At 36.9% G+C, this 24,163-nt stretch overlaps 1 protein-coding gene across 1 annotated transcript; it reads left to right on the top strand.

The window, feature by feature from the left end:
- Positions 1-16,595: 16,595 nt before the first annotated feature.
- On the top strand, positions 16,596-21,253 carry LOC140985902 (uncharacterized). The gene is made up of 5 exons (XM_073453846.1): positions 16,596-16,700; positions 16,827-16,878; positions 17,978-18,211; positions 20,295-20,731; positions 20,885-21,253. The coding sequence occupies exons 1-5, from the start codon at positions 16,596-16,598 to the stop codon at positions 21,251-21,253; spliced, it is 1,197 nt and encodes a 398-aa protein (XP_073309947.1).
- The last annotated feature ends 2,910 nt before the right edge of the window (positions 21,254-24,163 follow it).

Below are 24,163 nucleotides of genomic sequence, written 5' to 3'. Positions count from 1 at the left end.
AGTTGGCAAAGTTCGTGGCACGAATGCGGAGTGCCACGAATTAAAGTGTTGATGCCTAACACTTAGTTATGTTCTACATATCTTAGCCATATTTGAGTTGGTTAAGTGTATAAACAAGTTAACACATTGGGTGGATGTGTTTGATGCAGTATGAAGTTGGCATGTTGAGCTTGGTTGGGCAAGTCAAGCCAATTTGAGTTGACTAATTGTTGGACACGTGGGGATCTTGTTCAGAAATTTTGGAATGGTTGCAATTCGAGTTTGGACACTTGGCAGTATTCAAAAAAATGTGGCAGTTGGATATTGTGCATGCAAGGAACAGAAACACTTGTCATCTATGCAGCAGGGCAGTTAGCATGGCAGTTACACTTGTCCCAATTCTGACAAGACAGGTGTCCCAAGCAGTTAGTTCAGTTTATTGCATTGTATTTTCGTTTATATACATTGCCATGAGTTGCACAAGGCATTCACGAGTGTGAGCCTTCTTTGTGTGCAAACCTAGGCTTCCTATTGTAATTCTGACTGAGGATGAATGCAAAGGTTGGGCATTGCCCGTAATTTGTTGTGTGCCTTACTTACTGCACGTTTTGGCTTGGTTTGCTTGGCTCTGTGAGTCTGATAGTCCACTAAATAATTAAACACGAGTGTTGAAAGGTTGGCTAATTGAATCAGTGCGTGATTCAAGCCACACAAAGGTTAGAAACTCGGGGAAAAGTTGCTGAGTGATTAACCCTTGTGACACCTACCATGGCAGCCCCTTTGTGCATCATTATTAAGAGTTTTTTTTTTTTTAAAAAAAAACTCTAGTTTTATGCATAATAAGCCATAAAAACGAAAGTACAAGGTAGTGTTTCATATTTTTCATGCAAACACGCATCATACACATAATATGGTGTGATAGATGAGAAAAAAGAATATTAAGGCGTACTTTTGCGTTTAAAACGCTCGAAATACGAATACCGTAGCGGTAAAAGTCGGTGACGAACGAAGGACGATTTCTATATTTTTCTACCCTTTTCTCTTGACAAAACTCCACCAAAAACCCACCTTGAGATGCATGGGACTCAGGTGATCGTTGTTAGAAGGAAGAACGAGGAAGAAAGTCGAAGAACGAAGGAGAAAAAAATTCAAAACTACTTGGCCCAAGAACTAAAAGTCTCGGCAATTCCAATCTCCACTTTTCAATTTATGTGATTTATTGTGTGTTTCGGTGAGTTTGTGTGTGTAGGTGTTTAGGTGTGTGTGTGTGTGGGGGTTTGGGTTTGAATAAATAAAAAACAAAAAAGCTTTTTAGCTTTTTAATTAATGGGCTTAATCAACACTAATTTTTTTTAATGAATAAATTAGACCCATTAAAATTAATAAAATAAATAGGCTTAAATTAAAAGATTTCAAATATATATTTCAAAAAATCCCCTTATAAAATACATAAAATTTCTTGGTCCCGCCAATTAATTTAAATTTGACCTTAAAAATTCTATAATTCTTGAATTATTTAAAATAATTATTTTCTTAACTAAAAATAAAATTTTATCTTTTAAATCTATAACATCTTAATCGTCTTCGGTCCTCCGTCCCCGGCCCACCGATATTCGTCTGAAAATATTTAAATCTTGAAATCAAAAAAATTTACACAATTAATCATTTAGTCACTCAAAATAAATCATTCAAGTATCAACCTTATTTTAAATATTAAAAACAATTGTTTAATAAAATCATTTTGTATTTTTCAGCTCTCGGTCTCCGTTCCTCGATTGTAACTCGAATGACCTTTAAAAATACATTTTAATGCAATCATGTAGAAAAGTATACTTTAAACATGTCAATATGCACAACATAATTAATTCATGCAATTAAAACAATTAATTGAAATACACAATGAATTTAATGGCTTGCATGCATGTGGTTCGCGTGGATCTTTAAATTTTCGGGGCGTTACAGATTCAGACTTTAATTTTTGAAGATGATTTGTAGATCATCGTCTTATCTTTCCAACACATATTGAATTGGTTCATTCCAATAAACGAGCTGAGAGATATGACTAAAATACGGAAACAACTCATACCCAATTGATTGTTGTTTTCGAGCAATCAGTTTGTTCATTCAGCGAACGGTTTGGCCTAGATAACATACAATTTTGCCCAACTGACGTGAAATACGACTTGTTTCAAATTGAGTTTTCTGATCAAGGGAATTGGCAGATTGTCATTTGAATGATCTTGTTGAGTGATATAATCAAAATAACAAAGCTCGCCAGAAGTTCATTTTGGCTAAATGCAGTTTCAGTTTCTTTCTTATGTTTGCAACTTGACACATGATTAAATATGTTAGAAATACAATAACAAGTTTTGTGAATATCAAAATCAAGATTGCGAACATGAAATGTTCCAATACAATCATTTTTCATATAAATTTAACATAATTTAATATCATATAATGTGTCTACAATATGGCAAGAAAATAATCTTCTTTTGAGTCGATTAATTTTTGCATAGTTTTGAAACGCTTTAAGATCACATAATTATGTGCTTATAATCTGACCAAAAAATAACCTTCTTTTGGGTCGATTATTTTATGCATAGATATAAACATTTTTTTTGTCACTTATTAAGTCTGCGACCTGGACAAAAAATAGTCTTCTTTTGGGCCGACTATTTTTCGTATAGATATAAATGCATTTGACGTATATATATTGTACCTAAAATCTAGCCACAAAATAATCTTCTTTTGAGCCAATTATTTTTCGTATAGATCTAAATGAAATTTAAAATTATCTATTGTGTTTGCAATTTGGCAAAAAAAAAAAAATCTTCCTTTGGATCGGCTATTCTTTCGCATAAATTGAAACACAAATTGTTTGGAACTTTAACAATATCTATATATCTCAAAAATCACTTTATTAACACGAAATTTAAATTTAAAAAAATTTGAGATACAAGATATTAATTTAACTTAAAATTTTCACAAGAAAATTTAATTTACCTTGATTGGGCAAAATAAAAAATATAGAGACTAGACACGCAAGAAATAAAATATTTGCACCTTATAATTATTCATCCATAAATATTTTATTGAAATAAACCAAGGTGATAAAAACCGATGAATAAAACCATATTAGTTTTATTTCATGCAATTAAATTTTAAAATGTTCGAATTTAATTTTCACAAATCAGAGTTGAGGAAATCAAAATTTAATAAGAGGTCAAAAATCATGAATTTCAAAATCTGGTTCAAAATTATAACCAAACAGGGCCTTAAATCACCAAAAATCCTTATCTCCAAACCCTAAGTGTTGGTATCGGGAAAGAGTTTAGAGGGATGAGAGTGAATGAACTCTTTCGAATTTTCTAATTTAAAAGTTTGTTTTCAAAAGTTTTTGAGGCGGTTGAAAATTTTCTCAAACGTTTGGAAACGTGAACCACTGATAAGTGCGGAAAACGGTTCACAATTCCTAATTGACAGTTTAAACCCGTTTATAGCAAACTAAACAAATAGCGGTTGGAAAAGTAAGAGCTTGCGAAAAATAAGTGACACAAGATTTTTATGGATGTTCGGAGATCGAATACTCCTACGTCACCCCTTCTTCCTCTTTCAGGAAGGATTAGACTGAAAGATTTTGGCTTTACAACGTATTTGCAACAGCCCACTCCAACCAGGACTTATCACACTGCCTGTGTTGGAACTCTTAGTGATCACTTTACACTTCTGGATATTAAGAACACTTAGTTCACTAGACACTAAGACTTGATCAAATAACCAAAATGTTACTGATATGGATACACAATTTGATTTAAGTAGCATGCAAATGATCCTGAAATGATCGAGTATGTTTCTGTTTGAAAGCGTGCTGATATAGTGAAGAGGCAAGTAGACTTTTGATGGTGCTCTTAGATCTTTAAAGTGTGCAAGCTAATGATTTTTCAGCTGTCGAATAGAGTAGTGTTGTTTGCCTGAGTTTATCTTGCATCCTTCTCAGTTGATATAGCCGATTGTCTTAACGGTCGAAAAGGACAACAAACGTAAACCGGAAACTCCTGAATAGATGTGTCACTGTCGTCTTTATGAGCATTTATTGATGCATTTAATGTTCTTTTTGCTCAGCGTAATTCTGAAGCGCTTTCCTTGAGGAGTTCCTTTTATGGTAGCTGTTTCCTTAGCATCAAAACTCGAAGTCTATACTTGGTCTTCCTTTTCTGGGATAGAATTAAATGTGGATCATTCTTGGAATTGATGTAGGTATACGTTGACTTCAAAATGGTGTAATACTGTTTAAACGTATTAAACCGGTCGGAGAATGTCTTTGAGCAATAAATGGTTCTCTTTAATGATCCGGTTCTCAATTTGCCAGCGGTCTAAAATACTTGCGGTTGATACTCCTTTGAGCTGTAGTCGGTTGGATTGATGCTTGACACAAATATGAACCGCAGTTGTTTTCGTGCTATCCTGATTTTGTCATACACCAAAATTCTTGAGAATAATACTTTCTTTTCTTAACAATTTCTCTCTTTTTGGTGATGACAAAACCTAACTGCAAGGTTATTCTACACAATGATTTTTGAGGCGGTTGAAAGAACAAAAAAAAATTGTATTTCATTAGGTAGATGAAATTACAATTCATAAGATAACCAACTTAATGTTTCTTTTGTTCTGAACTCTGTTCCCCTGCCTCAGCCCTGTCTTCCTTTTCTTTCAATTTGTGCAATTCTTTCATGACTGATAATTCTGCTTCTTGAATTACACTTTGTCGCTCTCTTTCCCCCTTTTTGACATCACCATGAATAAGGAATGCCATAATCTTTGCAAGCTGAGCACCTTGGGCATCGAGGCGTTGTTCTAGATTTGTTTGAAGACAAGACATTTGCCCCGATAGACCAAGGCACATGTTAATGTGTGCCGAATTATGTTTAGCCTGCTTGAGGGAGAAGCTTGTTTCTGTAGAACCCGTAAACCAGACTACGTATAAACAATGCATAATTTCCAGTATTTTAAATTAAAAATGATTTTTTTTATTATTTAAGGCATTTTAAAGTTGTTTGGTCATGATTATTCATTTTAATCGCATAAGTTTAGTTTTATCTTTCCAGCTAAATAAGCGAGGCCGGACCGGAGCTGGAGTTTTAAGATAAAATTTAATGATAAGAAAATATTCCTAAATTTAATTTAAGTCAAAGAATAATTTATTTTAATGTAAAAGAAAGTTTACGAATTTAATTAATTAATTAAAGATAAGTAGTAAATAAATTCTTTTATGTCCAATAATTTAATTAAAAGCCTAAAATAAAATATGTGACCAATTGAGATAAGTTAACCTAGGCTTATTTTATTTAATAAATTATAACTTAACATGTTAGTAATTTAATCTAAAAAAATTAGCCATGCATGCAAGATAATTACCATCCTAAACTAATTTATTTAATTCACTAAAATACCTAATGAGTAGATAAAACTTTAAATATTTAAAATACAAGAGTTAAGAAATATTTTACCTCATTTTAACCATAGATTTCGGCCACCCCATTAGAAGATTTAATTAAGTTGTCAACTCTCCATTTTTATTTTTTACCTTATCATTTTTTGGTAGATAATTCCTACACTTTTAATCAACAAAAAAATTATTAATTAAGCAATATTTCTACCTAATTTAATATCCAAATTTTCGGCCCCCCTCCTTAGAAACAAATCTTGATTGGTTTGACAACTCATTCCTTGTTATTTTTCCTTAATCTTTTCTAGGTAGATAATTTCCCCCACTTATAAATCACCAACAATTAAATAATTAAGCAATTTTCTCCTTGTTCCTAGACCAAAAATTCGACCATGTTCACCTTTAATTATCCCTCAAAAATCTTTTGATATCAAAGCATTCCTTATCTCACAAACTAGGAAGATAGCAAGATTCATTTCTCCCTTTTATCTTGCAAACTTTCCTCTCATTCCTAGCCATTCTCTCCCTCTCCGTTTTCGAAAATTCAGAGCATATTCAGTAGAGAAAAATTGAGAATAGCTAGAGAGAAAACAAGAAAGAAAAACAAGAAGCAAAGCAACTCCGTCTCCGCCGCGCCGTGTCGTCATATCATTTTTGTTTTCTTCAAAACAATTTCCAAGGCATGTTTATATATTTCCTTGCTCTTCAATCAAGTCATATACATGTTTTTAAACCATCTTGGTTCATGATTTTAATAGCAAAAACCGAAATTTGTTCAACAACACTTCACAAAATTCTGCACAGATTTTTCTGTTTCCCTTCATGCTTCACGTTGGTATTTGTTTTGCTGGCTTCAGGGTATGGCTCGTTCTAGGCACTCAAGGCTGCTTATGGTCATGTTATAGGGTTTTTTAGGAAGGGTTTAGTCCATCGGTTGCATGCCATTCACCCCAGCAAAACGAATTTTGACAGCAACTCCCCATCATGTCATTTTTGTGCCTCGTTTTCTTGTTTTGCTGTCAAAAGGGAGGGTTCGGGTCTTGGTTGGCCTAGGGCCTGTAACCATGGTCTGAAATCCTCCTTGACATGTCTAGGACGTGACCAAGATGCCCTTTCATGGCTTGGTTCACGGCCCTACCGGATTTTAAAAGAAACAACACAAGTGTCCCTTCGGTTTTCAAGTTCTGATTTTTGTGGGTGAGTTTGAGTTTCGGTCTTGAGGTGTTGGGTGGATCTTGGTTGGCTTCTAGCCCTTAGCCATGGTCCATACCATACCTCTTGATGTCTAGATCATGCCATGGTCAATCAAATGACAACTGGAATGGTCCGTGACAGCAAGAACAAGCGAGACATCCCACGCGTGCATATGCGTTCTCGGGTGGGAGCTTCGAGTGGTTGCTGGTGTTGTTCGAATTGTGGCTGGATTAGGGCCCTTAGCCATGGTTCAAACCACACCTTGGGATGTTGGTAAGAGACTCTGGTTGGTGGTTCAAGCCTCAATGGCCGATAGTCCTGAAAACAACGCAAGGAAACGCACCAACAGCTGCTGTATTTTTTTTGACAGCAACTGTACCTGCGGTTCAGATGTGTGTTTCGAATTCTTGGTTGGATTTTAGCCTATGACCTCAAATTGGACAGTACCTTATTGAGTTAGAAAGGTCATGTTTTTGGCCGTTTGAGATTTGGTTAAGTTTAGAGGTAGTACGAGAATTTACGGTGCAATGTGCTAAAGTGACTCTCGAAAGAGTGTTTCATGTTTTGGCCTCCATTCACCAAAATTTCGACTTGTACAACTTTAGGAGCATTATTTCATCATTTTAGGTGTAATTTAATCATGAATAAATTATGGTTTGGTGTTGGTTCGGGTTGACACGGAGTCATGGTTAAATACTAAGTCGTTGAGCGTAATTGTCTCGCTTTTGGGTTCAATTACGAAGTTTTGGTCAAGTTAAATCATTTTCATATTTTTCATGTTAGAATTAGGGCGCAGCGAGCCTGGAAACGATCCAACCCATTTGGTAAATTAATACAGGATGTTTAATTATGTTATTTAATTATATTACGTGCATAAAAATATAAATATTCATTTTTGAGATTTATGCGATATTGCTTGGAGCCACCTCACTATCATGGGATTGCAGCTTATCATGGGATTATTACCTCACCCGGTGGTCACTAACCGGTTCATGTTCATTTATTGGTACGGATATCCAGTCCAAGGGCTGTGATGATCTCTACCGCCCAGTATACTGTGGCTTAGTCTGATCAGGCGATTCAGTTTAGTTCATGGGCCACTTGCGTAGAACATAATCTCAACAGAAAATTTTTACATGCTATTTCATGACAGGGCTCTACGCAGCAAACATTTCACTTACGATTTTCAGTTCAGTTATGCAGGTATTTATAATTATTCATGACACGATTTTCATGATACGCTTTATGACACGATATTTCCAAGTTATATTTTACGACATGATATCTTTACATGGCATGAAATTTTATGATATATGTACTTGTTATTTACGATATATGCATGCTGAGTCTTTAGACTCACTAGACTTGATTGTTGTAGGTACTAATGAGAATGGGACCGAGGGCGGGGACCAGTGAGCCATCGCGGGTCTGCAGTAGTAGGAACCCGAGGACCTCATTTTCAGCACTTACTATTTTTGTTCCAAACTCAGTTTTTATTTTGTTGAAATTATTTTAGTTGTTACTTTAAAGCCAATATTTACTTCCGCTGCTACTTTAAACGTTGAACCATTTTTACCAGTTTATTTTATGAATGAGGCTTTTTATTTAATTAAAGAGAAAATTTTAAATTTTTCCGCAAATTTTCAAGTACGAAATACGGGCCTCTACAGTTTCCAGGGTGGATAGATCGTTGCGGAGACCAAACTTTATGGATTTAAAATCCTCCTTTAGATCAAAGTGCTTGTGATTCAGAGCCAGAATAGATTGATCCATAGTGATGAGTCTGGTCAGAATCTGATGTTGGTAATTTTCTTCTAGAACTTCTTGTTCTTCAGGTTCATCCTCTTCAGATAGTAACATGTTCTGGAAAGAAAACAATTGAGAGGAAGATAGCTTACCAGCAGATTTTAATGGTTCGGACACATGGAGTTCAGCCGCTAAGTTGTCAATGAAACGGTCAATATCTTCAGCAAAAGGTTTTGAACCGGTGACATTGGGTTCATCTAGTTTTGCTGATTGAGGACTGGGTGGAGAGGAGTGTGTATGGGTTGATGAAGTGGTCAGCTCGACTTCTGGCAACCCTTTGGGAGAAGCTATCAACCGTTCTTGAAGAGCGGTTGGATCATTATTAGTGAAAGAAGGTTTTGGTGTAACCAATTTCTCTTTAAATGTGATAGCTGCATCAAAGTCAGACAGAAACTGCTCTGCCTCATCAACAGAAAGAGTTGAAGCTTCGGATGAATGAACTGGAGGTGGTGAAGCAGATGCAGTATTGTCAGACAACGGTTTCGAAACAGATAGGAGATCTGAAGCATTCTGATGTCATTGTTGTTCAGCACTGGAAATTTCCTCTGGCGTGATCTTTTTAAGAGGAGGCAGAGTGTTCTCCTCATCAGCCGGTTGAGCTATTACGGTAAGTACCGGTGATGAAGGCTTAGTACTTGTACCGGGTGAAGTAGATGAGTAATCCTTATTTGTGGAGATGGCTTGAAGTTGTTTAGAGCACGGGTCTCCATGTATGTCCATCATAGAATCGAACTTATCATGTTCTGTAGTTGGTGGAAGATTGAGATCCTGTCGCATTAGAGCAACCTTCATAGCAAGCGAGAATGCATCCATCTCAAGTTGAGAGATAACAGCTGAATCGTCCTTGGCCGTAGGACGAAAGGGATTAAAATTTTTCCTTTTTAATTGGATGATGACTCGAAGTGTACTTTCTTTCATCTGAACTTCCAAAAAATCTCGTTGACATAGAACAGTTTGAATATCAGATGTCTCTGTCCATTCCAAAATGGTTCGTTCAAGCTTAGCGGCAGCTTTTATTTTGCCGGTTTCAAGTAATGAATCAAAAGTTACAGCAGTCCGATATCGAACCCATTGATTGAACATCTTCATTTTCTTCTGGATGGCCTCATTGACACGTTCGCTTGTGAGTACTATGGCCGTATGAACAAAACTATTTTTCGACGGATTTTCAATCATTGCTTGTTTGCCCTTATCTGTTGAGAGAATGATAGGTACTCTGGAGGAAGAGGGCTCAATCTCTGTTTCAGTAATTTGAATACCTTTGAGCTTCGTGGCTGAGATTGCTGGGATTGGAGCAGGAATCAGTGGTGCCGAAATATGTTTAATCATTTTGATATTTGCTGTCTTTGATGTTTCAGTTCTTCTTTCTTAAAAACTTGAGAGACAGGAATATCATCTTTGGATTCATCATCGGAACTGGATTTTAGAACCAGTTTCCTTTTTGTTTCTTTAGGAGTGGAGACAGTCTGCTTCTTCTGTTTCACAAAATCAACTCCAGTTTCAGTTTTGATGGAGACTATCTCTTCATCGGCCAGTTTGTTTTTCTTGATGAATTTTTCAACTGATACCCAGGTGAACAGTTTGGTTTTTCCAACTTCAGTCATATCTACAAGTTGAACCCCTGCGTCGATCAGCATGTAGCAGATTTGAACCACGAAGCCTTGCGATTGGTTTTTTTTCTTGATCATGGCTACCGATATCTTGAATAGAACATCAGACCAGTTTATCCGCAGTTTGGATGAGATGGTGGCCATAACAAGAAATTCTTCCAAGGTTATTTTATCATAAGCACCCGCCTTGGCAAGTAGTACTTTTGCCACAATATTGTTAGAGTAGGTGCCCGTCGAGCCAAGTGTTGGCCGAGGGTTCATGTTGAAACTTTATGTATAAACAATCTTTATTTTAATAATATTTGAAATTATTGTTTTGGCACATCTTTATCTGTATACTCATGCTAGTTGCATAGATAAAGTCCTTGAATATACAAATAGTAGAACGAATATGAGATGCTCATATGATGAGTATCATGAAACTCATAATTGGAATATTGTATATTCTAAACAGTTCCTAGTCGATTCAGCCGCCGCTAAGAAGGATATAGGCCGCTCGAGTTCGAGACTAGTATCTGTGATATGAGTACCATGTTTCATTGGTAGGGGACATTCTGATGTCCGAACATGCAGATAGGTGCTCCTTGTAGAGTGCACTGAACAACGCTCCATAAAAGACTTTCCAAGTGGTTCTCACTTATCGAGTGGAAACGTCCTAGTTTATGGTTGTACACCATTAGTCCTTATGACCCGGGACAACATTGAGACTCTATATGCTAGCATTACACTTTGACTTGTTTACCAACTTATATGGGATCATCATGTGGCAAGGTTGGGTGTTTTGTCGAAACATATAGGAGTCGATGCATTGTAGTCGGGGATTCACCGCTTACCTTCGGGTATGGATATCCTATGTGTATGTAGTTTGAAATCTCTGATCAGAGTATAGTGGTAATTAACAAAGGGGTTTCTTAGATTACACCATCGATGCAACTACGACATGACACATAGTATCGATTCATTGACAACGCTCGATATACCAATGGTTGTCGAATCGGTCGGGATATATGAGTTGAAGTGACCGTAGTGTACGCTAACCATAATTGAATGGTTCTTGCAGGCACTATCATTTGATACCTAGGAAATCATGTAAGCGATGCTGCTAGGCGTTTAACATAATTGGTTGGGTACTATCAGACTTGAGTTCTGACGTTTTTATTATCATGGAGTTGATAAGTAAGAATGGAGCAATTGGGGTATGCTCATATAAGGACATGTTGAGTTCCGAATCACATGGAGATGTGAACCCACTGCTAGTTGTATTAATGAACCATTGAGGGCCACACAAGTACTAGCTTTCTAGATACCGTTGAGAAGTAAAATAATTCAATGTGTTGAACGACTTATAAAGGAGTTTATAAGCGTAAGGAAAAATAGAAATGTAACTTTTAATTGTGGAAGCGTTCCTAAATTAAAAGTTGGCCAAATAAATAATATATTTGAAAATTGTGATTTTCATAAATATTATTATGGACTAAATTAAATTAATTCAAGTGTTGAATTAGTTAAATACTAGTGGACCTAGTAGAGTCCAAATAATTAAATTAATTCAAGTGTTGAACTAATTGAATAACATTGGGTCTTGTAGAGCCCAATTGGAATAATTATTTAACTATTGGGCTTTTGTAAATTCAAGTAAGGTTTAATTGGTCTCAAATTTGTTTGAGACAATTAAATTAAAATCCATGGACTTTGTAATTGTTACAAACCCTAATAGGATTGCATGTTTGGGAGGTGAAGAGTTGGAGAGAACTTTTTCAATAATCTATGCATGCCATGCACATGCTTATTTTAACTTTTTCATACACCAAGAAAACACATCCTTCTCTCTTCCCATTCTCCTTGGCCGAAACTTCACTTCATTTCTCTCAAAAAATTTCTTCTTCGATTGTTGAGGAAAGAAAATACTTCTCAAAGAAAATCCTCTAATTTTTCTAGTGCAAAATTAGAGGGGTTCTAGCTTGTTGGTGGTGGGCTTAATTTTTGAGCAAGGAGTGCTCAAAGGGAAGCTTGTAGATTGTCATCCTTTGAAGAGCTTAGTTGTTTGACAACTAAGTTGGAGCCACAATCAATCTTTAAGATTGATAGGTAAAAATCTTAAAGCACCCTATGAATGTCATATTTTGTGTTTTTATGATATTTGCTACACACAACTAGTAGAGGTGCTCGGTTTTATTCTTGAAAATATGATTTTCGAAAATTCCGTCGCGCAACCGGCACCGTAACCGATCTTCTTTCAAATATCAGCCAACAATCTGAATTCAATCTTTAAATCGCGTTTCTGACATGTTGGATGAGAGATTGGAGATTCTATGTTGGAGAAGGTACTACGCCAAGTGTCAATATTTCCATATGGCAGAGAATCGACTACCTTATTCTTGCCTTAGTTGGGAGAAAGATAGAGATCTAGAATATGTGTGCTGTATATATTTTGTGTTATTCTCTGTGCCTTGGGGACCATAACCTTATATAACTTTAGCAGTCTTCGACCCATCATAGAAGGTTAATTAGGCTGTGTTTCTATATATAAGATGGACCATATCAATTTATTTAATACTTTGGAAACCCATAATTAATTAGATCACTTTATTGTGTCTTTATTAGATAGCATGTCCATGTACAATTAATTAAATTATGTGAGCCCACAAAATAATTCCAACAATCAATAATCTCACAAACCATTAATCACAAATAGCATTATCATATCGAACCTTTATTGAGTTTCCCTTGCAATTAATCACAAGCTCGCGAGTTTAGTCAAATTGGATCTACCAATTGTCAAATTCTTAAATGAAAGATCTAACCGACAGAACAAGTAAAATTCGAAATCAAATTGAAAAAATTAGAAAAGTTAAGATAAAATTCTCTACAAGATTAAATATAAGTAATATAAGTCATAACAAAATAAGTTATAATGCTAAATAATTAGCAAAATTGAAAATATTAAAAAGAAGAAATGCTCTATTAATCTCTAAATCATATATTTTTTTAACTCAATGACTGAAAGAATATACACATATATGTTTTTACTAGATGAATATTCTTAAATTCGAGCTCGGCTCGATAAGCTTAACGAATGATGTCGAATGAGTTTTTTATCGAGTCGAGATCCAAATAGTTTATGAGTGGCTTCGTTCGTTTATATCCATAATTATCATGTCAAACTCTTATTGAGTTTCCCTTACAATTTAATAGAGGTGTCAATCGGGTCGGGTGGGTCGGGTTTCGGGTTAACCCGCGAAATTTTTTTATTTTTTCCCCAACCCGAACCCGAAAACCCCCAACCCGAACACGAACCCGTCTAACCCGACTCAACCCGTCTAACCCGCCTAACCCGATTTTTTTTTAAAAAAATTAATGTAAAAAATTCGAAAAAATAAAAAATAATAGTAATATTTTAATTTAAACACATAATAAAAATTTTTTTTATTTAAATTTGAAAGTTTAATGGTAGAAAATTAAAAGTATATTTACTAAATCAAATAAACAATTATTAAAAAAATACAAATAAATATTAAATGATGAAAATTTATCATATAAATATACAATAAATTTTGTTCAAACATACAATATATAAAAATATAGGTAATATTTTCAAAAAAAAAGTTTTCGGGTCAACCCACGACCCAACCCGAAACCTGTCTAACATAGCACTAACCCGAACCCACCCAACCCGAACCCAAAAAACCCCAACCCGAACCTGATTTTTTTCGTGTTGGGTCGTGTCTGGTTGACGGGCCGTGTCGCATTTTGACACCCCTACAATTTAATAATAAATTTAAGACCATATTATAATCTTGAGGAGTTCGTTGCTATTACAATTTTTACATCATACAAGTCTTTAGTTTTGATCACCCATATTCAAAATTCGTGGTCTACCACCAAATCTAATAAATACACGAACAGATATACATATATGAAAGGTAAACGTATGTATGTATGTAGGTATGTATGTGTGTGTGTATATAGACCATCAAATCTAATAAATATACGAAAAAAATATATGTAGGGATGACAACTTTTCCCACGGGTTTGAGCCCCACGGGTAAAACCCGAAACGGAGATGTGCATTTCCGATTTTTTCGGGTTTGGGTACGGGTTAGAGATTTTTTTTAAATCCCCGATATATATAGTTCGGGGCGAGTATGAGATTACTATCCCCATCCCCGTCTCTATCTCTAGTCACATGGGATCCCAATATAATATTGGGCTCAGCTCGTCTTGTGACGTCTCTTCATTACTGAAATCAAAAATTTCGAACTCCAGCTTTGTTTCGAAAAGAACTCAAACACAAAATATATTTAACTATTCAAGTTTTGAATTATGCTCGATCTTTTTCTCAAGTATTGAATTTTTCTTAATATTCATCTAGATTCAATAAATTTGAATCGAGATTACAATAAAATATTGGGCTTGGTCCTGCTGCCCATTTTTATCACTACAATGCATGGGAGAGAAAAAGAAGAAAGAAATGATATATTTTTTTCTCTGAGAATTTAGATAAAAAAAGGGAAATAAATTTTTTTGTTTTGGAGGAAAGTATGGAAGGAAAATTTTTTGATCATGAAAGTAAAGTCGAATTCTCTTTCATTTCCTTCCACTTTTGGGGGAAAATATTTTGATGAATTTCTCATTATTTCATTTCTTTTCCTTCCCTTAAAAATATCCAAAAACAAGAGATTTTTTAATTTATCCTTGTAAATATTTTTCTTCCTTTTTATCAGTCCCAAACTAAGCCTAATACAACTTCCTATGTTCACAAAAATGAATGACAAAAATGGGATAGTTTAGTTAAACTATAATTCATGCTGAAATTGATTGAACAAACAATTTGTAGAGCTAAAATCTCACAGCTAAGACCAAAACAATAATTGAAACCAAAAATGAAATATGCACACAATTGAATATACCTTTCAAATTAACATGGATATTCAGATCATTAGCAAAATGTCAATTTTAGTCTTGTATGTATCATGTTACGATATTTTTAGTCTTTTTATCTTTTGTTGAATCAATTATAGTAATGTTTGATGTTCAATTTTAATTTTTTTCTCGAAATTATATAATTAAAAGACTAATATCATTGTTAAATTTTTATAAATACATTATTTAACATAAGTTCAAGTCACAAGAAATTTTTTAAAACCACATAACTATATAAAAAAAAAATTTAATTACATGATTCTGATGAGAATGACCAAAATTAATCAACGAGACATAGTTACATGACCATAATTGATTCAATAAAATATATAGAAATAAAAATGTCACAACACAATACATACATAACTAGAATTGATTTTTCGTCATATCATTAACTACACTGGGCAAGTTTTTCGAGGATGAACTCAAGAAATACAGGAATGCGCGGATATTTAACCACCCACTTTTCTTAATTCTTGCTGAAATTTCAGTTTTAATTATGAAAAATTTGTCAATAAATCAGAACAACATGAAGCTTCCTTGCCAAAAGAAAAAACATTAACACTGTTTTTTTTTTTGCCCATGTTTGTAAAACAAAGCCCCGGATTATTTCTCATCCCTGGATCATATTTATACAATACCCCTAATTCAAATAAAACTGCATGCAATTTCAATTGTCGTTAAGATTTTGATAGATGAAATTTCAGAACATAAAAAACCATAATAACTCAGCTAGCCATTGGATGGTTGCAAACAAATTCGATTGCAAGATCGCAGGAGTCGATTTTATCAGCTTCTTTGTCATGAATTCAAGCTTGAACTCTTCCTCGATGGTCATTACAGTGTCTAAGCTATCCAATCCCAGATCTTTTTGAAAATGAATATCAAGGTTCACCCGAAGAATGTGGAACGGAAAAACAAGGAAATTTATTCTGATAATTTATAGCATGGATGATTATAAGGACAATCACTGCAAAAAGACATAATATCAAACTCACACAATTTTCATAGCAATGAGACTCAGATCACACGTCAACAGCAAAATTGCAATATGAAAAATGAAAGATCTATTAGTAACACAATTTTTCATTGAGTAAGATCTAACACATGAAGGGTCGAATATAGCCCTGAAAACGCTTGAACTTCTCCATAGAAATTGAGTTTCTATCGTTGGTGCTCTTGTTGAGATATAGATAGTTGAGAAAATCTCAAAATAATTCGAAAAATAAAATCGTCGTTCAGTAATTTCACTATGGAGTAAAGTTAGTGGATTTCCTAATACAGTTGGTGATACTCTCTGGGAGGTTTGGGTCATGGGTATCAGATGATCTCGGCTCAAGGATCAGGTTATGAGAAGTTTTGGGATAATCTGACAGATAACCGGGCAAATAAGTGCGTGAGACATCATCTCTCCGGGCTACTAACAGCCGGGAAAAATCATCCCCCGAGCTTCCAGACAAGCTCCCGGGTGATGGATTTCTACCCAGACTACCTTCCCGGCATTATCCCTTCTTGTGGATTTTCTTGTGGAAACCATGATCAACGTCTTAGATCTAGATTTCCCACAAACGGTGTCAATTATGATGATCGGGTGAATCGGGTGCGAGCTTAGTGGACGATTACACCGGGTCGGGTTGATGAGCTGGAGATGGTTGCCCGGGCACCTGGACCTGCACTCTCAAGGGAGAAAGAACATTAATGGGCGTCGGAAGATTCTCTGGCGTGACCACTACGATGCTCAAGTGAGTGAAGTCTTTTTAGAGAATCTTATAGTAAAGATTGTGGGCAATATGTAAGTGAAATGAACGTAAATTCTATATAAAACCTGGTATTTATAGGAAAGAAATCAATGATCATCTTGTTTTCAGTGTCCATTTACTAACAATTTCTATGACACACCAAATCCCTGTGATTCTGACAGTAATTATTACCAAATATAAGGTTTTCGAAAAAACGTTGTCGTATTTTCTAATTTTTTTAAAAAAATCTGTTAATATTTAGCGACGGTTTGACACATAAAATCGTCGCTAATTTAAATTTAGCGACGATTATACCAAATCCGTCGCTAAATTTAGCGTCGGTTTGCTTCCGTTCGTCGCTAAAACTAACGACGGGTTTTAACATACCGTCGTCGATATAATTTAGCGACGGTTTATAAATCTGTCGCAAATTTAAATTTTTGACGTTTTAAATTAGCGACGAAATAACCGTCGCTAAGTTAATAGATGCGACGGTTGTTTAAAAACATGTCGCTAATAGCGACGGCCTAAGTAACCGACGCAAATAGCGACGGTTTGATTACAGTAGTCGCTCATAGCGACAGTTTATACAAAAACCGGCGCTAGTATTAAAAACTGTCGCACAACTGTTATAAATATCCGCCTCCTTGCTCATTTTCTTCACACATCAAACTCATTTACTTGGTCAGTTTACTTTTCAAATTTTTTTTTCTCCAACGATTTTTATTTAACTTCAATTAAGTTAAAGATTATAAATATATTAATATTAATTTTGTAAGTTTGTTAGTTTTTGTGTTTGGTTTATTAAATTATAACCGTAAATTTTTTTTTTATTTTACGAAAAAAAATTAGCGACGGAAATTATAACAAAAACCGTCGCTAATTAGCGACGGTGTTCTTGAACTAAACAGTCACTACTTAGCGACGGACAAACAAAACCATCGCTAGTAGCGACGGAATTGTTTAGAAAAATCGTCGTACAATTTTGTATTACCACGATTTTTCAATGCTACGACAACTGTTTTTCACCGTCATCTTTAGTCGTCTACGACCACGGTTTTTCCCCGTTGTCTTTGTGCGCTCCCTTTAACCACAGGGCCTTTAACAACGGTTTTACAAGTCCTACGACAACAGTTTTTCACCATCGTCTTTTATGTCTACGACAACGGTTTTTCACCGTCGTCTTTGATCTTACCATTTAACCACAGGGGCTTTAACAACAGTTTTTTTGACCTACGACAACGGTTAAAAACCGTTGTCTTTCGCCTTTTTTCTTGTAGTGGCTTGGAGCCGAAGAGAAATTTTTGGAGTAGACAACTCCAAAAGAGAGGAGGAGACAACTATTAGCTTTGGTCCCCAGGATTTACAGGTCATCTGCTTACCTCATAATGATGCTCTGGTCATCTATGCCAAGATTGCCAATTATGACATCAGACGGTTGTTTGTCGATTCAGTTAGTTCTGCCAATGTTATATTTCAGGAAGCGCTGGATCAGATGGATCTGAAGAATCACAGTTTGTAACCCGTGGAGACATCACTCTTTGGGTTTGCCGGTCATACCGTCCACCCCCGAGGAGAAATCATGCTCCCCATAACTATGGGATCCGGGGTGTAAGGCCTGATATTTGATTACTGTAATCCGAAAGTGATTAATTGACAGAAACATGAGCCAAGTAAGGCGTGAGAAGAGAAGCCGGGTGTCGGGGTATTGTAAACCAAGATGTTGGACAGAACATCTGGCGCCCGAGCGGTAGAATATGCCCGCCCGAGCGCCAATACACCACCAAGGTTTACATGGACAGAACTTCTAGCGCCCGAGCGGTAGAAAGTTACCGCCCGAGCGCCAGTGGAGGATAAGGTGGACATCCGGACAGAGAGTTCTGCGCCCGAGCGGTAAAGATTAACCGCCCGAGCGCCGCCTGAAAGTTTTGAAAAATAATGACACGTATCATTACATGCAATTGAATATATACATATATAGCCAAATTCCTCAACATTAGAGGAGAGAAACCGAGAAAGGAAACGAGGGGATTTATGCAAGATCCGCCCGTCAGAATTTCAATCCAACTGCGGTACCGTGTTTCTATCGACGCAGGCTTCATAGTACGTAAGTTTTCTTAAGTTTTGTTATGATTTGAAATTATGGTATTGTCAGAATCGGATATGATTCATATATGAGGTTCTTGACAAGTTAGACATCGTATAATTGAAACTGGATTGAAGAACAGATTGTTTCTGCAATTGTTATGATTTTTCAGATATTGAATTGAGATTATTCAGATTTCTGAGATTAGGGATTAGTTCGGCTATTGATTATGGCTTGCTGTTGATATCTATTGTTGTCTGAGTTGACGGGGATATCAAGACTATACCTTTAAGCCGTCGATATTGAATTAGAATGAATATTGATCCGAACAGATCTGAGTTGAGTTGAATATTGATATTGTGCCTACTCGATGTGTCATTTCAGATCGATATTGACAGCTTTAAAGTCGAGACTTTGACCGAGTCAGAAACCAACAAAAGAAAGGTATAAGTCAATGTTAACCGTGAGATTAACTTGAGTCAGATCGGACTCTAGTTTCCCTAAAACCACATACTTTATTTTATGGCAATTGTTTGACATTGATATGCTTAGTCTATTGATTTATAGAAAAGCAGGGTATAGCAGATAGCTATTGAGCGAGTGTCAGTGACAGAAGGGCCAGAGTGTGACAGAGTGGTCATTGGCCCATTGCATATTGTCACAGGATAGGTTTGGCAGATATGCCAAGTCTGTGGCGGATATGCCAAGACACTGGATTATTGAATTATATCGATATTGCTTAGGGGCGGATCTACTCCTATCACTGAGATTCCATATATGTATCAATGTCCAGAAACCGGGATCCCTAGATTAGAAATGAGTTGAATCAGAGATGACGTAGCAGATTGTTTTATCTGTATTCACTAATGTGTCATAAAGTTATGATTCATATGCTTGATGTATGTGTTATGCTTATGTATATGATTTTATCCATCGCATGCATTCATTGTTTATACTGGGATTATATTCTAACCAGAATTATCCGGCTGTTGTCGTGTTTGTATGTGTGCATGACAACAGATGGGACAGGATCAGGGTCAAGGCGATGATGAGAGATCGTGATTAGAGTGGAGACTACGGACTTGATGTTGATGTAGATAGGGTTTAAACACATGATATGTAGTTGTTGAACCCTAGTTTTAGTTTGGTTGTTTGTTGTACAAGACTTGTACTATTATACTGATATGTATATGAATTTGATTCCATTACGTTCCGCATTTTAAAAAAAAAAAATTTTAGACCCTGTTATTTAGCACTGATTCAATAGTCTCAACGATGATTAAGAACATGATTAGCGTCCGGGTCCCCACACGAGGAGCTAAGGAAGTCAGTAATGACCATTTTCATTGTGGTCAACGCACCATCTTCTTACAATGTTATACTAGGGAGGCCAGCTATGAATGCCTTCAAGGCAGTAGTTTACACCTATCATCAGAAGATAAAGTTCCTAGTGAAAGGAAAGATCGGGGAGGTGTGAGGTGATCATACTTCTTCTCGAAAATGTTGTGCAGAGACAGTCCGAGTTGAGAAGAAGAAGTCCAGGAGGGGTGGTGATAACCAAGGGCCAGGAGGGGAGGTTAGTGTGGTGGAGGAAGTGCATGCCATCGTAGAAGAAGAGCAGGAAGAAGCGACTTTGATTCCCGGACTTCCGGGGAAAGCCACCAAAATTTCCCGGGATCTGGATCTTTCCACCCGGACACAATTTTTGAAATGCTTGCATAGAAATGTGGATGTTTTCTCTTGGTCCCAGGTAGAACTTGTGGGCATCCTAGCATATGTAGCCGAGCACAAGTTGAGTACCCTGCCAAATGCCCGACCGGTGGTACAAAAGAAGCGGCACTTTGGACCAGAAAAAGACAAAATAATTGCAGATCAAGTGAAGGAGCTTTTGAAAGCTAGCCAGATTCGGGAAGTTCAATTCCCAACTTGGCTCTCCAATGTGGTGCTGGTCTAGAAGGCTACGGATAAATGGAGAATGTGTGTTGACTTCAGAGATCTGAACAAAGCGTGCCCCAAAGATTGTTATCCTCTACCGAGGATTGATTAGCTCGTAGATTCTGCTTCTGGCTGTGAATTGCTAAGCTATATGGATGCTTACTAGGGGTATCATCAAATTCCCTTAGCTAAAGACGAGCAGGAAAATGTTAGCTTGGTAATTTCTGGTGGTACTTTTTGTTACACTGTTACGCCGTTTGGTCTAAAGAATGTAGGAGCCACATATCAGTGCTTAATGGATAAGATCATTCGAGAGAAAGCGAGGAAGAACGTTGAAGTCTATGTGGATGATATTCTGATTAAATCAGAGAAGACAACTTATCTTATTTCTGATCTCGAGGAAACTTTCTCAACCTCGAGGAAGTATGGGGCAAAGTTGAATCCATCCAAATGCAATTTTGGGTTCCGGAGTAGAAAGTTATTGGGCTTTATGGTAACGGAAAAAGGGATAGAAGTTAATCCCGAGAAGGTCTGAGCCATCGGCGAGATGACATATCCTCGGTCAGTAAAAGAAGTGCAAAAATTGACCGGGAGAATTGCTGCTCTGTCTCGCTTCATTTCCCGATCAGCACATCGAAGCTACCCATTTTTCCAAATTATAAGAAAAGCTCAAAGGTTTGGGTGGGATGACAAGGCTAAGCAGGCCTTCCAGGAATTAAAGAAACATCTAGTCGGACTGCCAGTCTTGGTAAAGCCTGGGTTGGGAGAAAAATTGATGAACTATCTATCAGCTATAGATTATGCTGTTAGTTCAGTCCTTATTCAAGAAGAAGGAACAAATCAGAGGCCGATTTATTATGTGAGCCATGCTTTGAGAGGACCCGAACTGAGGTATACGGAATTGGAAAAAATAGCTCTTGCCTTGATAATAACTGCAAGAAAGTTGAGGCCTTATTTTTTGTCACACCCTATTATAGTCCTCATCAATAGTTCCTTGGGAAAAATCATGACTAACCTGGATATCTCCGGAAGACTGGTCAAGTGGAAAATCGAGCTGGGAGAATATGACATCACATACCAGCCAAGAATAGCTATAAAATCCCAGGATCTCTCTGATTTTCTTACAGAAATAGCACAACCAAGACAAGAGGAATTGTGGAGAGTGTTTGTGGACGGGGTGGAAAGTAAAGGAGGCAACATAGTAGAAATTGTTCTCGTTTCACCTACTGGGGAAAAATGAAAGTGTCAGTAAAGCTGGATTTCCGGGCATCAAATAATGAAGCTGAGTATGAGTCTGTGGTATTGGGAATGAAGACTGCCCGGGAGGCTAGATCCACCCGGATCATTATCTATTCAGATTCTCAGATGTTCATCCAACCGGTTAAAGCCTCATAAAAAGTTCGAGAAGGGAGAATGAAAGAGTATCTAAAGATTATCCAAGGGCTATCTGAGTATTTTACTAATTGGAGTGTGGAGCAGATCCCTAGAGAGTAGAATGCTGAAGTTGATGCCTTGGTCAAGATGGCCTCCTCTCTGACAGGTGAAGGAGATGGCAGTGTCATTCAAAGTGTCCGGTTAGTTTCATCCATAGAAACCATCCCGAACATTGTTCCAGGAAACTCCTGGAAGACCTCTCTGATCAATTATTTTCTAATGAGAAAATTGCCCGAAGATCCCCAGCAAGCCCAACGAATTAAGATTCAAGGGCCTCACTTTAGTATTATCAGTGGAGAATTATATCGACGATCTTTCCAGGGTCCTCTGTTGAAGTGTCTATCCGGGGAAGAAGCTGATTATGTCCTAAAAGAAATTCATGAAGGCTGTTGTGAGGACCACCTTGGTTCCATAGCCCTCACCATGAAAGCATTATTGGCTGGATTTTGGTGGCCCACTATGAGCACTGATGCCCGAGAAGTGGTCCGAACTTGTGAAAGATGCCAGAGACATGGTAATTTCCACCATAACACATTTTCACCCATGAAGCCGATTCTCGTGTCATGTCCCTTTGATCAATGGGGATTGGATATCGTGGATCCTTTTCCGATGGTCCGAGCACAAAAGAAGTTCTTGTTGGTGGCAGTAGACTATTTCTCCAAGTGGGTAGAAGCTGAACCATTGACCAAAATTACCGAAGCTGAGGTGCTAATGTTTTAATGGAAAAACATTTTTGGCATGTTTGTACTCCCCAGAAAGCTGATATAAGAAAACGGGCGACAATTTCAAGGAGGAAAGATTACATCATGGTGCAAAGAAATGAAAATCGTCCAATCTTTCATATCAATGGCCTACCCCCCAGGCCAACGGACAGACAGAAGTCACTAACCATGTAATTGTTCAAGCTTTAAAAGTCAGGCTGCAAGGAATTGGAATAGACTGGGTGGAAGAGTTACCAGTGTTCTATGGGCTTACCTAACCACTCCACGGACTGCTACTTGGGAAACTCCTTTTAGTCTTGTTTATGGATACAAAGTCATGTTGCCAGCAGAGATCGGACAAACTTCAGCCCGAATTCAAATTTACCCAAGAGAAAATGACATGGCTCGGGCTCAAGAGTTGGATCTAGAAGAAGAAAAAAGAGGGAGAGCTGCTATCAGAATGGAATCTTATAGGGGAAGAGTTTTCAGGGCCTACAATCAGCGAGTACGACCCCGGGAGTTTCAAGTTGGTGATCTGGTTTTGAAGAAAGCCAATCCAGCTGGAGAAGTAAGTAAATTGGAAGCCAAGTTGGAAGGACCTTACAAAGTAATCAAAAAACACAGTACAAGAGCATTGTATTTAGAAGATAGCCAGAGTAGATCTTTGAAAAGACCTTGGAATGCTTTTCACATGAAAAATATTATTCTTGAAATGTACCTATTACTTGAAGTGATAATGAAGTTTTTTTCTTCTCAAAAAGTGTGTGAAAAGTTATATCTAAAACCGGGAAGAATGAGGCTCCGGTAATCTATTAAAACCCGGGAGACATGAGGTACCGGCTATTCTATAAGACCAGGGACCCGTACCCTGGAACAGGGCTCCGTACCCTGGTTATCCAGTAAGTCCAAGGAACCGTACCCTAGCCCGGGGCTCTGTACCCTGGTTATCCAGTAAGTCCAGGGACATGTACCTTGGCTCGGGGCCCAGTACCCTGGTTATCCAGTAATTCTAGGGACTCGTACCCTCACCCGAAGCCCAGTACCCTTGTTATCCAGTAATTCCAGGGACCTCTACCCAGACCCGAGGCCCAGTACCCTGGTTATCCAACAACACCCAAGATTCGTATTTTACCCGGGAGGCATGAGGCCCTGGTATTCTATTGAACCCCGGTTATTATTCAAGGCTTAAAGTATTTTCATTCTATATCTACAAAGGAATTACGTGTGAAAGATGATTCGTTAAATGAAAGGCCTAAGGCCAAAATTACATGGAAAGAGCCGGAAAAAGAAAAAAAATTACAAAGCTATTC

This window comes from Primulina huaijiensis, chromosome 10, assembly GCF_012295235.1.
Source record: "Primulina huaijiensis isolate GDHJ02 chromosome 10, ASM1229523v2, whole genome shotgun sequence".
In the NCBI taxonomy this organism is placed as follows: Eukaryota; Viridiplantae; Streptophyta; class Magnoliopsida; order Lamiales; family Gesneriaceae; genus Primulina; species Primulina huaijiensis.
The sequence above is the reverse complement of the archived record's forward strand: the minus strand, read 5'-3'. Positions and strand labels throughout refer to the sequence as shown.